This window comes from Mixophyes fleayi, chromosome 12 (assembly GCF_038048845.1).
Source record: "Mixophyes fleayi isolate aMixFle1 chromosome 12, aMixFle1.hap1, whole genome shotgun sequence".
Taxonomy (NCBI): Eukaryota; Metazoa; Chordata; class Amphibia; order Anura; family Limnodynastidae; genus Mixophyes; species Mixophyes fleayi.
The window spans coordinates 4,296,299-4,312,810 of record NC_134413.1 but is presented as its reverse complement, the minus strand read 5'-3'; the positions used below and the strand labels follow the sequence as shown (position 1 = coordinate 4,312,810).

The window sequence follows — 16,512 nt, the reverse complement described above, 5'->3', positions numbered from 1 at the left end:
ATGCAAGCGTTTTAGCTGCATTTTCTCAGCATTTCAGTCTGACCTGCCATTTATTCTGCTGCTTGTATGAACAGCCGAGGGCCGCGGGATCAGTACTACCGATGCCTGCAGTACATTTAGTGCAGATTTATTGTATTATGTTCTGTTTGGAACACATTCTGCCAAATATCTTGTCTGAACAAGTTTCAAGGACACTTCTCCTGGGCGACGTTAATGTCAAGTGCTGGAGATTGCGCAACCACCTGTTTCAAGCAACCAAATTTAAAGTCTTTATAAAGGGAACAGCAGCAGCGCCGGTTACATCGGAGACTGGGAATCAAACGGCCGGAATGTAGAAGGTGGATATTAAAAAAGTCTTTTACTTCCTCTGGGTTATAAATCACTTCTTTCATTTCCATCAAAACAGCTGCAGGAGACAGAATAACAAGTGATCCTGGAACACGCAGATAATTCACAGATTAACTCGTTTCCATGATGTCATATCGTAATTTAGCATTGATGTTGCTCTAAGCATTGTGAGTGAATACACCCTAATTTAGGAAATGTGTATGTATAAAGTTCTTGACCCCCCATTTATACCCAAAACCGTCCTTTCCTATGTTTATGGTGAAAAGTAGGTGGTTGGTATTAACAAACTATATAACATAACTATAGTTCTGGTAATGTGTCTTGATGCCAGGATAAGCTGCAGCTGGTGTATGGAGAGGATTGTGGCTCAATGGGCATGTACATGGCGGTTGGGAGTCACCGGCAAGAATACAGAGGGCTTAGCACATTGAGCCCAATAATGTCTGGACCATGGTGTAATCCACTCCAAACAATGATAGGTTTATGGGCATAATTTAATTTTCCACCATTTTTAAATGCACTTCATGAAATATTACCTTACACAGCCAGAACTATACAAAGAGATACTGATAAATATATACATAAAATATCCAGAATAAGAGGACTTGTATTGTGCAGTTGGTAAACATCTACAAACAGGAGCATTCCAAGAACAAATATTTAAAACCTGCCACTGTCCCTGATAATTAGGGACCTCTGGCAGCCGTGAGATAATTGTACCTTACAGGAAATGACAACAATGTCATAAATCAATAAAACACTAAAGCTGTAACACTCTAAGAAGCCTTAAACTGACCCTGATTCAACCTCTGATTGGTTAGTTTTTCTAACCAATCAGCTGTAAGAGGAATGGTGGGTCAGTAAAGGTCTGTTCATTGAATGGAACAGAGTGTGGCTGAATATATGATAAAGCATGTCCTTGTCACTTCGTAAGTAGCTACACACAGATATCTCAAAACTTTACATTAGGCACCCGCTCCCTCAGAGCAACTTGCCTTATTATCTACATCTCGTCCTAAAATATTATATCGCCATAATGATCTGATGCTTTGCCATAAAACCGCATACTGGTTGTGATTAGTCCAATTATCTGGTTCTATGCACCCAAGAAACAAACCACTCCAACCTGAGTAACACCATGGGCAAACTGAGGGGGGTTTACCAGTGCCTGGAACCCCCCCCCCCTCCCCCCCCAAGCCTGGGGCACTGTATAATTGAGGTGGCTGGACCCTGACCCTGCTTCACACGGCTTTGCTTGAAAAGGGAGAGTTGCGTGCACCTAACAGTAGTGCACGCTGTATTGCCCATGTATATTATGGGGAAAGGGAGAGTTGGAGAGCAGCCAAGCACTGTCTAATATTATAGCCACGCCCCCATGCATGCTGGTCACGCCCACTGGTGGCGTGGTGTGGAAACCCCCCCTCTACAAATCCTGCGTTTGCCCCTGAACACCATTATCAGTTATTTATATAGCACAACTAATTCCGCAGCGCTGTACAGAGAATTTACTCACATCGGTCCCTGACCCATTGGAGCTTACAGTCTAAATTCCCTAACATACACACACAGAGACAGATACACAGACTACAGTCAATTTAATAGCAGACAATTTTACTTACTAGGATGTTGGGAGGAAACTGTAGCACCCGGAGGAAACCCACACAAACACAGGGAAAACATACAAACTCCACACAGATAAGGCCATGGTCGGGAATCAAACTCATGATCCCAGTGCTGTGAGGCAGAAGTGCTAACCACCGAGCCACCGTGCTGCCACGTCACTTTCATATGTATCACAGAATAAATATTACAGACATGACAAGGACGTCATGTAGACAAGTTCTCTGGCTCTATACCCACCCCACGTCTTTCTATTACCCGTATAATATATCATCTCCCCCATCTCCCACCCCTCACTGTACCAACATGCTGCCCCGTCTAATCTCTTTCCTGTCTATAATAATACGCTTGGACGGTGCTGTTAGTTCCTCCTTTCAGCAGCTCTCTGCCTCAATGACTTTGTAACTCTCTACTTTTTCAGCTTGGTCCTTTAATTATTGGTTTTCTCTTGTCGTTGCTAATAGCTGTTTACAGTTGTCTCTGGTGTGTAACTAGTCTCAGAATGTTCAGAATGTCTGACATGTTGGAGATTAATATGTTTTCCCTTTCGAGTTGGTGATATTTTGCTATGTGTATCATCATCATCCCCATTTATTTATATAACGCCACTGATTCCGCAGCGCTGTACAGAGAACTCACTCACATCAGTCTCTGCCCCATTGGAGCTTACAGTCAAAATTTCCTAACGGACAGACAGACATAGAGAGAGAAACTAGGGTCAATTTAATAGCAGTCAATTAACCTACCAGTATGTTTTTGGAGTGTGGGAGGAAACCGGAGCACCCGGACGAAACCCACGCAAACACAGGGAGAACATACAAACTGCTCACAGATAAGGCCATGGTTGGGAATTGAACTCATGACCTTAGCCCAGTCGGTACGCTGCTAGCCCATACTAGTGAGGATTAATTTGCGGCTAATGTCACATGCAGCAAACAGCCCCGCGTGTAGGATGTAGGCGATTTGTCACTTGTCATTTACTGTTTGTTTATAAAAACCTGTTGCCAGGGTTGCCCTCAGAAATATTGGGGCCCAGTGCAAATGAAACAGGCAGGCTCCTTCCCCTACAAAACGCCCACATCACTCATCCCAAAATCCTTCCACATGCCAACCCCCCTACCGGCCACTTAAAATACACAGCAATATTGCAACAGCTCCCTCTACGCAAGAAGCGCAGTGTTACGCAGGATATTCCTCCCAACTATTCCTGCAGTCAAGTGCGGGATAGTCACCCAAAATTTTGACTGCCCCACCAGAATGAGGACATTTGGCAGATTGTCCTGCTCTTTCCTACCTGTTCTATCTGCTTTCACTACCTGCGGCTCCTTGTGTCTTAACCTCAGATGCCGCTTGTCTAGATCCTGGAATATTGGGGTCCTGTTTGGAAAAAAGAATCGGTACATGACATATGAAAGCCGAGCAATGAATGAACCCTCTAGGCCTTCCTCCCTCATGCAGCCCTGACATTAAACCAGCAACATTCACATTTAATAATTAGGTCCCCCCCCCTGTAACCAACCCAACGTAACATTAATAGCATTAATATTTAATAAATATATTTTGCCCTCAGATAGATATGAAATAATTAGTATTTACATTTAATAAATATCTATAATCCTTACACCCCCCCCCCAAAAAGCCCAATATTAAATTAAAGGCATTCACATTTAATAGATGCCCATACCTCTCCCAGACAGTCCCAACAGTAACTTAAAAGCATTCACGTTTAATAATTTAACCCAATTCCCCCCAGAGTGTCCTAGTATTCACATTCGATAAATAGCCTCCTCCCCATGAACCTGGCCCTCATTCAATTACCGTAATAGCAACCAAACCACCCCAGCATTTAATAAATATTCCCGTCACCCCATGTTAAATGAACAGGCACTACCAGGACCCCAATGTTAAATGTAATAGTCCCCACTGTTAATTAAACTGAATGGATATCTCCCATCTCACCATTAAATAATTTATCATTACAGTAATAAATTTACTCAGACTTGTTCTTCTCCTGCCTCCTGTTCTGTCCTCTCTATACTTCTTCCAGTCACAGCAGCGTTGGGGAGGCAGACTCTTCAGTCTGCCTCTCGTTTCCTGGTAGCGGCAGAGCATGCAGGTCATGTGGTGCGCACCCCAGGGCCATCTTTTCCATTGGGCACGATGGGCAGCTGCCCAGGGGCCCCACGGGCAAGGGGGCCCAATTGTCACGGCTCTTAATGAGAATAAATAATCCTGCAAAAGAAGAAAACCTGCCAAAAAAACCTACAATGGTCACTGAGCAAGTACATCTATCTATCTCTATATATCTATATCTATATACATCTATATATATATATATATATATATATATATATCTATCTAGGGGCCCCGGTGCACTGCTTTGCCCGGGGGCCCATAATGTTGTTAAGATGGCCCTGCCGCACCCCACATACGATTGGATGAAGAGGGGAGGGCACATGCTTTGGATGAGGTAGGAGAGGAACCGTTGTATAGATCCATTCATCTGCAAATCCTGCCACACCACGTATAGTGGCCAGATCTGTGTCCATCCCAGGAGGAATGTGTAAATAAAAAATTGAAAAGGTGGTGGGACAAGTAACAGCACCCCCCCCCCCTTACACCTGTACCCTCCCATCGATGGCGGCCCTGCCTTTTGCTGTATTGCGCGTGTTGATATATATCACATCTCGCATTAAAGTAACAGAGTGAATTCAGCAAGAATCCATGGGGTGGGGGGGTGGGGGGGGGAACGCAGAGCGTGGTGGGAGCAAAAACAGAGATCTCTCCACCGTAATAACCGGTAGTATGCACAGCCGTACATCACACATCGCCCCTACAGGAAAACGCGATGACTTCTGAGGTTCTCTGATGGTGGCAGAGCGCACTGTAAGATGGCTTTATCTGTGTGGAGTTTGTATGTTCTCCCTGTGTTTGCGTGGGTTTCCTCCAGGTGCTCCGGTTTCCTCCCACACTCCAAAAACATACTAATAGGTTAATTGGCTGCTAACAAATTGACCCTAGTCTGTGCCTGTCTCTGTCTCTGTGGGTGTGTGTCTGTCTCTGTGTTAGGAAATTTAGACTGTAAGCCCCAATGAGGCAGTGACTGATGTGAGTGAGTTCTCTGTACAGCGCTGCGGAATTAGTGGCGCTATATAAATAAATGGTGATGATGATGATGGTTAGACTCTTTCTGCCGCCCTCTAGACCTTGCCCCCTGAGGCGAGTTGCCCTTCACTGCGGACTAAAGTCACAAGGAACCAGAGACATCCTTGTGGCACTCTGTGTTGTCATCTTGTACCCCTGAAAATGACACTGCTTCTCACATTAGGAATCCTGAAGCAGCCATATGTGTGCGAAATGTGTTCACTCTTTACCCTGCAGAGCTTGCAATCTAATATTAGTACCCCTTCACATTAATACTCCTTCCTTGCTATTCTCTGGACTCCAATATAATAGAACAGAGTGCAGAGAACACAATACTCTGTATGACACTGTAACACGTCCATGGCTGTATGTACAACATGAATATCCTACTAGTAGTGACCACACTGCAGACACCAGTTATGGGGTTAGAGGGAAATGCTGTCACATTATAGTTATTAATGCTGAAAATACAAACAAGCCCCCGGCTCCAGGAATGTGGGGCACAGCCATGGGGCAGACAGGTGCAGCCGACCCCAGACCCAGCTCCTCTCACCCCCAGCTCTGTTCAAACCCCTCAGCCAGACCCTTCAAACTGAGGACATTACGTGATTGGTGGAGATCGAGCCCGCCCCGCCTGCTCTGCTCGATGATTGGTCGCCGTATGTGCCCGTCCAGCGCCCGCGTTTGTCCGCTTAGTTACCTGAAGGCAGTGAGAGCACATGTGGGGAGGGGGATCCTGTGTGTGACCCCGGCACCCACTGCACTCACACTCAGCACATACTGCATGCACTCACACTCACTGCATATACTCAGCACATACTGCATGCACTCACACTCACTACATGCACTCACTGCATAGACTCAGCACACACTCACTGCACACTGCATGCACTCACTGCACTCTCCATGGACTACAGGCAGTAACTAACTGCACAGAGATGATTGCAGAGTTGCACTGAGAGGAGGAGGGGTGAGGGGTGTGTGCTCTGCCCCCCCCTGCAGAGATGAGACTCTCATTGTTCAGCTATTAGCAATCTGCTCCCTCCAAGGGCACCAACAACATGGGCTCCTCTGTGCTGTATCATAACTAACCCGAAATATGGATATTACAATCTCTCAGCTCATGGAGCAGTTCCTGGACAGCCCCCTGGTGACCTGGGTGAGTGTCCTGTCTGCTGTGGGGGGATATCTGGGGGTTACAGAGTAACTACCGACCTGTGTGCTGCGATGTGCTGGGGTCATAGCACTTTTATGTAGGGATTTTAAAGTTTCTTTAAAGTTGTCTTAACTTTTTTTTGTTATGACAAAACCCCTATTTGTGTGATTTTATATATATATATATATATATATATATATATATATATATATATATATATATATATATATAGTGTATGTTTGTGTCAGGTTGCTGAGACGTTATCTGTATGCAAACTGCATGAGGCACATGTACCCCCCCCCGACCACCTGCTGACCCACTTTATTTGCATTGAAGTATTTTTGTTGTTGTGAGGAATCGATTCTCAGTACAATAACTTTAGTTTCACTGTTATGTATTTTGGGGGGAGCTGTCCCCAGCTGACTGTACAAAGTTACCCCTAATACTTCCAACCCTGCCCACAGCCGGTTTATTACATTCATGTACAATTGGGGTCACCAGCGGGTGATAACACCCTTTGTAAGTCGATTCTTGGCCAGGGGCAGGTAACTCACCCTCTTGAAGTTTTATAGCTGTGTAACCATAATAAAAACTAAACTGAGTTGTAGGAAATTGTCTGTTCTGCCCGGGGCACAGTTTAACCCTGTGTGGTTACAAAATAAATAAATATTTCTGTGCCAAGAATGTAATGTATTTTCACCAGAGGATTCCTCAGACTTAGATTGTCAGCTCTTTGGCCCAGAATGCTCCATTTTGTACACTTTCATTCTGTCATGTTTTGATCTTGGTATTTTACAATGTTGTGTGTTTAAACTTTTTTTATACTAAATCTATTGTAACATTTCTCTTTGCTATTGAAATCCTCTGAAAAATTTATGTTTGGCGCTGTTTCCTTTCACAAGATTATTATTTTGAGTTTGGCCGTGTTGGCAAGTGATTGTGGCTACTAAGGAATTACTTTTGCAGTGGTCTTACCCCCTAGATTACAGGACGGTTCTGTAATTCAGATATTATAACCCCTATTGCTTGTATGTGGCTGACTGTGTATGAATGAGGTCGCTTGATGTAACCTGAAACACTCCATTACACTGAGCACAAATAGTGGATCCGCTTACACCTTGTCCTCCTCTCTGGAACAAATGGGATATTGGTTACGGCCCAAAAGTAACCAAAATGTCAGTCCCTTGCCCAGCCCCCCGGAAGTGGTGCAAAGTCTAGATTCAGCGGCAACTTACTAATGTGTAATAAAGCTTGTCCTTTCGGTATGTTTTATTGATCTGTGTATTAACATTTACCACTTCTGCTGGCAGTGATCCATGTATCCACTACTCCTGCAATGCAACATCCTCTCGTTACCAATGTCTGTTCCTATGTTGTTACAAATGCTTAATTTAAAATCTGATTGGTTGTCATTATTACCTCTGCTGACCACTTCAAGTAGCAAGAATCTCCAGTCTGTAAAATGCACCACTTGAATCGGCGTTCAATGCCAAAGGGCGATACTCCAGCAGCAGAGAGTGTCCTTGTTACTGTTCACTTTTTATTCTGTATATGTTCTAGTAGAGAATGAGCACTAGGTAATAGGACTTTGTGTTTTGTTGAAAACGCGAACTTACCTGGAGGTTCATTTAAAATGTTTATCACATTAATTTATTTTATTTATTTATTTTTATTTTTACGTTGTGGCTTTCAGAAAACTATTTACTGTAACAAATCCTCTTCCTTACTAACAAGGCCCATAGTTTGCATTGTCACAGACCTCTCTCTGGCTTTGATCAGTAATGTGGATTATGATGGAGCTATGACAGTAATGGGATGGCGATAACAGCGGTACTCCCACTTACAAGAAATACTGTGGTTTGACTCCACGCTATCGATCTTTATATACATAAATGGAGATATTCCAGTGAAAGTATCTGCACATTTTCTTAAAAAGTTCTTTGATGGAATTACAAACATGTTTACCCCATATTCTACTAAAGGCTTTATTTATAGCATTTAACAGTGTCCTCCTTGTTCTATCAACAAGGTTTTTCTTGTGCTTTCTTAAGAAAGTTTGTTCTCTATTCTCTTCAGACGGATCATTTCCTACTTTGTAATTTGCTGATTCAGGCCGAAAAATAGGTAAAAAAAGTGTATTATGTCCATAAAAGTGTCATTATATCCTGCACGGTTTATAGAATATGGAGTAGAAAGAATGACGATACTTAGGACACATTTAGGCCACACTTCCATCCCCCCTCTGCTGTAGAATAACCCCCAAAGCTTTACGTTGTTTGGACCACACACAATGACTGTGTCAGATGCTCGCTGTGACAATGTCTGTGGATGGATCTATAAATGTCCTGTCCTCCTACGTGAGACAGGCTGTCACTTTTGAGACAGGTGCTGTGAGGAGAGCGATTCCCCATAGACAGACTGAAATACTCTGTTGCTGGCTCAGAGTCCCTGGCGGAGGATCTGACTTTGGACGTTTTTGTCTTGGCTCCCGATAGTGTTAACAATAACGTTCTTCTCAGTTCCCCAGCTTTTGTTTGTCTGTAACCACCAGAATGCTAAGTGTTACTGGCGACAGAGTTTGTGTGTCAGAGACGCTCTGTATTGTTGGGGGTCAGAGGTTTGCCTGGTTGATGAATTGTTTTTTTGTTTTTTTGCTTTTAATCGGCCAATCCTGGGCCTTACGCTGCTTACTCTGGTGTGCCGTAATCGGGGAACGGGGACATAATTAGAGTGGCTTTGTATTGTACACTGTAATAATTCTCTTGCATAATATATGATGCCTGAACTTCCAGAAGGATCAAGAGTCACGTCAGGCTCCTAGAAACTATCGCGTTTCACTATCATCACCGCACTTTCACTTGTGCGAGTGCTGTTTCCACCCTTAAGTGGCCAATACTCATCGCAATCTATTCGCTCGTTAGTATGATTATTATTTAGGCTTTAGTTATAATGATGAATCTATTATTTTAATAATAAAAGTATCCGGCATCTTCCTAAGCACAATTTGGCTGCTTTTGTTGGCTCAGACCTGGTTGTTTTGGGACCGGTTCAAATACCAGATGGTGATGGTAAGCTGGATGCACATACACCCCTGACACACACACAATTTTGGGTCGGATAATAAGAGAACATACACGACTCTCTGGATACAAGTGGGTCCAATAATAGACCCGGCAAGCACAGAATGAAGCGAGATAAAAATGTATCTAGTAAAAGTTGAATGAAGGCTCATATTGCCTACAGCAGACAACGTGTGAAGCCATCCTTTCCATTCGGTTTACACAATGTAGCGAAACAATATTCTTATCCATGATATTGTCGAGTTACAACGCTACAATCTGCATTTCTTACTTATATACACTGTGCGTTGCTGTACGTCAAAATCTGCAAACTGAGCGTTGAAGTAATTTTTGGGTGTCTGATCGCCATCTTACCGTGATCCACAGTTGAGCAATGACGTTGGTATTGGACTCGAATGACCAGTTTCTTTTTAATAGAGTTTGGCAGGGGCAAAAGCAGGATTTATAGAGGGGGGTTTCCACACCACGCCACCAGTGGGCGTGACCAGCATGCATGGGGGCGTGGCTATAATATTAGACAGTGCTTGGCTGCTCTCCAACTCTTCCTATCCCCATAATATACATGGGCAATGCTGCGTGCACTACTGTTAGGTGCACGCAGCTCTCTCTTTTCAAGCAGAGCCGTGTGAAGCGGGGGCAGGGTCCAGCTACCTCAATTATACAGTGCCCCAGGCTTGGAGGGGGGTTTTCCAGGCACTAGGAACCCCCCCCCCCCCTCGGTTTGCCTATGTTTGGGTATAGAATTTGGCGCTAACCAGGGGATGCGGAGGTCATTTATAAAGCATAAAACAGCCACCAGTATCAGTATTGCAGGAGCTGCTCCTTCACCTGATCAGAACGCAGTCGGCTCTCACTGATGCTCCCACATTTATGGTGCTTTGTGTATAACTTGCAGCCGTTGCATAATCCCTGTGGAATGTGCTCTACTCCTTGCCTGACTGTGACCTCATTTCTACCTATGGATTTGTGCTTAATCTCACTTTATTCAGTGTTCACTCATCTGTTCTTTTTTATTTGCTTCTTCAGGTGAAAACCTTTGGCCCGTGTGGCAATGAGAATGAAAATAAACTCTCCATGTTCATGGATCTGGTGGACGGAGTGTTCCTCAATAAGATCATGCTTCAGATGTAAGTATGAGGAGCCCAGGTGGAGACTGATTCCTGTCCAGTATTTAGTAAATGTATAAGGTTTATATGAAGTCAAATGTCTAATAACAGAGTTATAGTAATTGTAGTGCATTCACAGGAGGGAAAGGTTACCAGTGGAGTACCCCAAGGATCTGTACTTGGACCAGTGCTGTTTAATATCTTTATTGGTGACATTGCAAATGGTATTGAAGGGAAAGTATGTCTTACTGCAGAGGACACAAAGATATGTAACAGGGTAGACACACCAGGAGGGGTAAAACAAATGATTGATGATCCAGGTAGACTAGAGGAATGGTCAAGAGAGCGGCAACTACAATTTAATGCAAAATCATGCACTTGGGTCTCAAAACCCCAAAGGCTAAATATAGTATTAATGGCTCATAATGGAAACTACTTAGGAGGAAAGGGATCCAGGAGTCACTATTTCAGGTGACTTACAGGCAGGTAAGTGATGTAACAAAGCAATGAGGAAGGTAAGTCAGACGCTTGGTTGTATAGGGAGAGGAATCGGTATCAGATAGAAAGAAGTAATAATACCACTGTATAGGTCATTGGTACGGCCTCATCCAGAATACTGTGTTCAGTTCTGGAGGCCGTATCTCCAGAAGGATATAAATACATTACAGACTGTACAAAGAAGGGCAACTAAAATGGCGCATGGCCTACAGCACAAACCTTACCCGGAAAGACTAAAAGATCTTAATATGTATAGTTTGGAGCAGAGAAGGGAACGGGGGGACATGATAGAAACTTTCACATATATCAAGGGTTATAACAAGGTGCAGGAGGGAAACATTCTACAAAGGAAGAGAAGTATTAGAACACGAGGACATGTACTGACACTGGGGGGAAGAGAAGTATTAGAACACGAGGACATGTACTGACACTGGGGGGAAGAGAAGTATTAGAACACGAGGACATGTACTGACACTGGGGGGAAGAGAAGTATTAGAACACGAGGACATGTACTGACACTGGGGGGGGAAGAGAAGTATTAGAACACGAGGACATGTACTGACACTGGGGGGAAGAGAAGTATTAGAACACGAGGACATGTACTGACACTGGGGGGGAAGAGAAGTATTAGAACACGAGGACATGTACTGACACTGGGGGGAAGAGAAGTATTAGAACACGAGGACATGTACTGACACTGGGGGGAAGAGAAGTATTAGAACACGAGGACATGTACTGACACTGGGGGGAAGAGAAGTATTAGAACACGAGGACATGCACTGACACTGGGGGGAAGAGAAGTATTAGAACACGAGGACATGTACTGACACTGGGGGGAAGAGAAGTATTAGAACACGAGGACATGTACTGACACTGGGGGGAAGAGAAGTATTAGAACACGAGGACATGTACTGACACTGGGGGGAAGAGAAGTATTAGAACACGAGGACATGTACTGACACTGGGGGGAAGAGAAGTATTAGAACACGAGGACATGTACTGACACTGGGGGGAAGAGAAGTATTAGAACACGAGGACATGTACTGACACTGGGGGGGAAGAGAAGTATTAGAACACGAGGACATGTATTGACACTGGGGGGAAGAGAAGTATTAGAACACGAGGACATGCACTGACACTAGGAGGAAGAGAAGTATTAGAACACGAGGACATGTACTGACACTGGGGGGAAGAGAAGTATTAGAACACGAGGACATGTACTGACACTGGGGGGAAGAGAAGTATTAGAACACGAGGATATGTACTGACACTGGAGGGAAGAGAAGTATTAGAACACGAGGACATGTACTGACACTGGGGGGGAAGAGAAGTATTAGAACACGAGGACATGTACTGACACTGGAGGGAAGAGAAGTATTAGAACACGAGGACATGTACTGACACTGGGGGGAAGAGAAGTATTAGAACACGAGGACATGTACTGACACTGGGGGGAAGAGAAGTATTAGAACACGAGGACATGTACTGACACTGGGGGGGGGAAGAGAAGTATTAGAACACGAGGACATGTACTGACACTGGGGGGGGAAGAGAAGTATTAGAACACGAGGACATGTACTGACACTGGAGGAATGAGAAGTATTAGAACACGAGGACATGTACTGACAGTGGGGGGAAGAGAAGTATTAGAACAGGAGGACATGTACTGACACTGGGGGGAAGAGAAGTATTAGAATACGAGGACACGCACTGACACTGGGGAGAAGGAGGTTCAGAGGAGCAAATACTTCACAGAAAGGGTAGTGGATAAGTGGAATAGCTCCCATCAGAGGTGGTAGAGGATAATACAGTAGAGCAATATAAACATGCTTGGGATAGACATAAGGATATCCTTACAAAGAACTAAGGATCACATAGGGTTTGAGGTTACCATAGGTTATAACATGGGCAGACTAGATGGGCCAAGTGGTTCTTATCTGCCGTCAAATTAAAACTAAAACTTCAAAAAAAAAAGAAAAGTGGAGGTGTTGTCAATAGCAACCAATCATATTGTAGCTATCGTTTATCTAGTGCGTTCCAGCTTGTGATAGCTGGAATCTGATTGGTTGTTATGGGCGACACTTCCACTTTTCCTTCTTCAGAAGCTTTCAGATATCATGAATTGTGCTTTTAAATATGTATACAAACCAGTGTGATTTACTATCAGTGTTAAAAGTCAACACATCCTCTCATAAACATTGTGACAGCGGCCTTTGGATTATTTATACTTTACTGACCGTGCAGCTAAGGTCTCTCCTTTTATTACATTCCATTTTTGTTTTGCTTTGTAGGAGGAGAAAATGTTCTTTTGTTCATTTACAAACTGTATTAAAAAAAAAACATTTGTTCACTGTTTGCCCAAATGTCACAAAATAATTGAGCATCATTTCTGTGGCAGGTTCATACATTAACTCCGTTACTTCACTGATCTCTAAGTTCGGCAGATGTAAGCAGGAAGTAAATGTATCGGACTAGTTTATAAGTACACAGAGAAGATACTCTGTATCAGTCATTGTTGTCACCTGCGTAATTGTGGGATTTATTGCCCCATCTGGCCTCTGACACTTTATTGCATCTGAGGAAACATTTTATTACACACCGTTATATAACCCGGCGCTAATTAGCTTCCCTGAGACTAGAGCTGGTTCTTCAGACAGACGTATACAATGGGGTTTAATGCTTTGGTTGTAGCTGCATATTCTTATCCAGGTCTGAGTCATTGACTGGTACATAGATCTGACTGGTGTAGGCCGCATACGAACGTGTATCCTGATCACGAAGCAGCAAACTCTCAACCACTTCCTGCCCTTCTAAGAACAAGTCATGTGTGAAGCGTATATGGAGGGGACACGTTACATAGTGAGGATTAAAAGAAGTCAAATTCAACCTTTCATAAATAGGATTAATTCACAGGATGCAAAATAAAATCCTTTATCATCTCTTCGTATTGTCACTTTGTAATTACAGATACTTAGATCATTTTGCGTAAAACAACCTGCGTTCTCACCCACAAGATGTTTGTCCTAAAGTAGCCCCCTCACCATAACCAGACCCCATAGTTACATGGCACCAGGAGTTGTGTGATTGTGGATTCCTCCTTCCTTTCTAGTGGGATAAATGGTCTTATATTTTTTTCCTAGATAACTTTTATATGTTTGTCTTCATGATGATAAATAATTCTCCAAGCATGACGGTCATTAAGCGTTCCTGATAGTGTAATTATGTGAGCAAATTCATTACTTGTCCAATGAGCATAGAGAATGGGTGCATGTGATATTTAAATATCATTAGATTGTAAGCTCTTACGAGCAGGGCCCTGTCATCTTATCCATTCCCACCTGTGCGTACTGGTATTATGCCTCTAATCTGTTCTGTATCTAGTCTATTATGATATTTCTTGGTAGTATTACGTTTATGCTTCTTGCATTTCTGCATTTTGCTTTCCGCTTGTGCTGTATTTTGACGCTCTGTTTGATGTACTACGCGCTGATACTCCAGTCCGACGCCGCAGAAGTTTGTGACTCCTTGTTAATAAACACAGTTATACAGCAGAAATATACATACGATATCCAGCCAATGCGTACACAGGCGCATGTTAGACTTGTATGCATTATTATTATTATTATATATGCATTATTAACGTCGGCAGTAGTTTATTAAAACGATCTGTGTGAAGTGACAGGTTCTTGTCATGATTATAGTCTGTGCCCCCCAGTATTAATATATAAAGCAACATAAGTTTGTAATTGGTGCATTGCTGTGATATACTTCTGCCAGTCAAAGATACAGTTTTAAATGTAGCCACAGAACAGTGTTGTTGCCACAGTGGCAGCTGTCAGTTCATTTATCTGTAATCCATAAAATAATCTGTTAATAAAGAGATGAACGGAATCGGTTTCCAGCGTTGTAATCTTTGGGGGTTACATGAATGGAAGGATATGCTGGTTCCTGCCGTCTCTTCTTATGCTAATGAGTAAAATGTGGGAGTGGTTTAGGATGTAATTTTTTACATTTATTTTTATTTTTGTTTATAATTGAATCCGCTCTCCAAAGTAAAAATAAACATACAATTATCCTGACTGAAGAGCACGAGAACGTCTATAAAACAATTTTTTTTTTTTTAAGAAAATGGTGGAAAAAAAACTTTTTATGGGATAAATAGGGCAAAAAAATTACTTGTTTACATCCTAAATAAAAAGTTTTCATAGAATATGGTGTAAAATAGTAAAGGTATTTGCTATTGTCAATCAGTGAAGATAACACAGGAATATATATATATATATATATATATATATATATATATATATATGTTCGTATTACAGGACGTTAGCAGTCCAGCTGAAGTGCGCACTATGCAGAACACCGCGTAGATGAAGATCCAGTAACGCGCAGTGAGATCCGTTCTTCCTATCACTTCGGTGCTGAGAGAGCAGATTGTTCCATGACCTGCAACAAATGTGACCTTCTGAGAAATGGATTCAATGCTGAATCCTGGATGATAGACGATCCCCCCAGCCCCCTACTGGTTCTGTACAATGTGTGTGCAGCCCGGGGATTTGATGTCGTATGCTGGTTATGTGTAAATAAGAGGTTTGTATCTTGCCATTCAGCCAAACTAGGCACTTGCATAGGGCACCACTGTTCAGGGGGCAACATGACAATGGTGGTACTCTAATTATTTTTTTTTATCCTACTTGGTCTAAAACAGCCACTATTTCCTCCTGTTAAAAGGACAATCACTAATGTAGGAGCTTCTTCACTCATCTTGTCTGGGGCAACACCAAATAAAAACCAAATTAAGTACAGCCCTGGTCATGGTAAGCAGCCTATCCCAGAAGTTTGCAGATGATGATCTAACCCAGTGATTCACAACCATTGGGTCAGAGAGCTTCATAATAACGTTTTGTCACGAAAAACGTGAATCACATGACGCCTCTGCAACAAATTCAAACGCAAGACGCTGATAGATACGGTTGTCTGGTTCATTCGCCCCCAACGTCCAGATCTGTGCGCAGTTTCACCGCTCACATATTTGGCTTAATTGCAGTCATCGTCATCGTCATTTATTTATAAAGGGCCACAGAATCCGCAGCATCAAGTGAAGTGCGGATTTCAGTCGGCCAATTGGGGTTTCCAGAATATTCTGTAAAAGCTCCCCCTGATTTTTAGGGGAGGTCAAAAGTGATATGTTCAGTGACTGTGTTTCATTCCCTCTGTCATTCTTGCTCGTTAAGGATTGAGCGACAAGTAACTGTGTGTAAATAGTTATTACCGGCGACGGAGGCCAGACACGGTTTGTGCAGTTTGATCTTTTGGTTTTGGAATAAGCAGCTGTCTGAAGACAGGGATTATGTCGTTCTTGCCTGGTCCAAACCCCTCACGTGACCGATAAGAGAAATAGTTGACAAAGCTGTTCAAATATCTTACGGGTCTTTACCAGACCGCCAGACAGCTGAGGGCTATACTTACATGTGACGGACACATGAGAACCTGTATGCAGTAATCAGCTAGTTATAGGATTATATAGTGTCGGAGCAGCCGGGGACTTGCAGCTGTGTGA

The 16,512-nt window shown here is 43.1% G+C and overlaps 1 protein-coding gene across 6 annotated transcripts in view; it reads left to right on the top strand.

Annotated features, from left to right (window-relative positions):
* CCDC88C (coiled-coil domain containing 88C) overlaps positions 1-16,512 on the top strand; it is a 79,661-nt gene that overhangs the window by 3,727 nt on the left and 59,422 nt on the right. For 5 of the 6 annotated variants that reach the window (XM_075192601.1, XM_075192600.1, XM_075192598.1 and 2 more), the window contains exons 1-2: positions 5,837-6,271; positions 10,375-10,475. In XM_075192601.1, the coding sequence (XP_075048702.1) occupies positions 6,212-6,271; positions 10,375-10,475 (161 nt within the window). In that variant the 5' untranslated portion in view covers positions 5,837-6,211. Of the gene's footprint in view, positions 1-5,836; positions 6,272-10,374; positions 10,476-16,512 lie in introns of those variants that run through there. The other variant, XM_075192599.1, reaches the window with a different exon arrangement.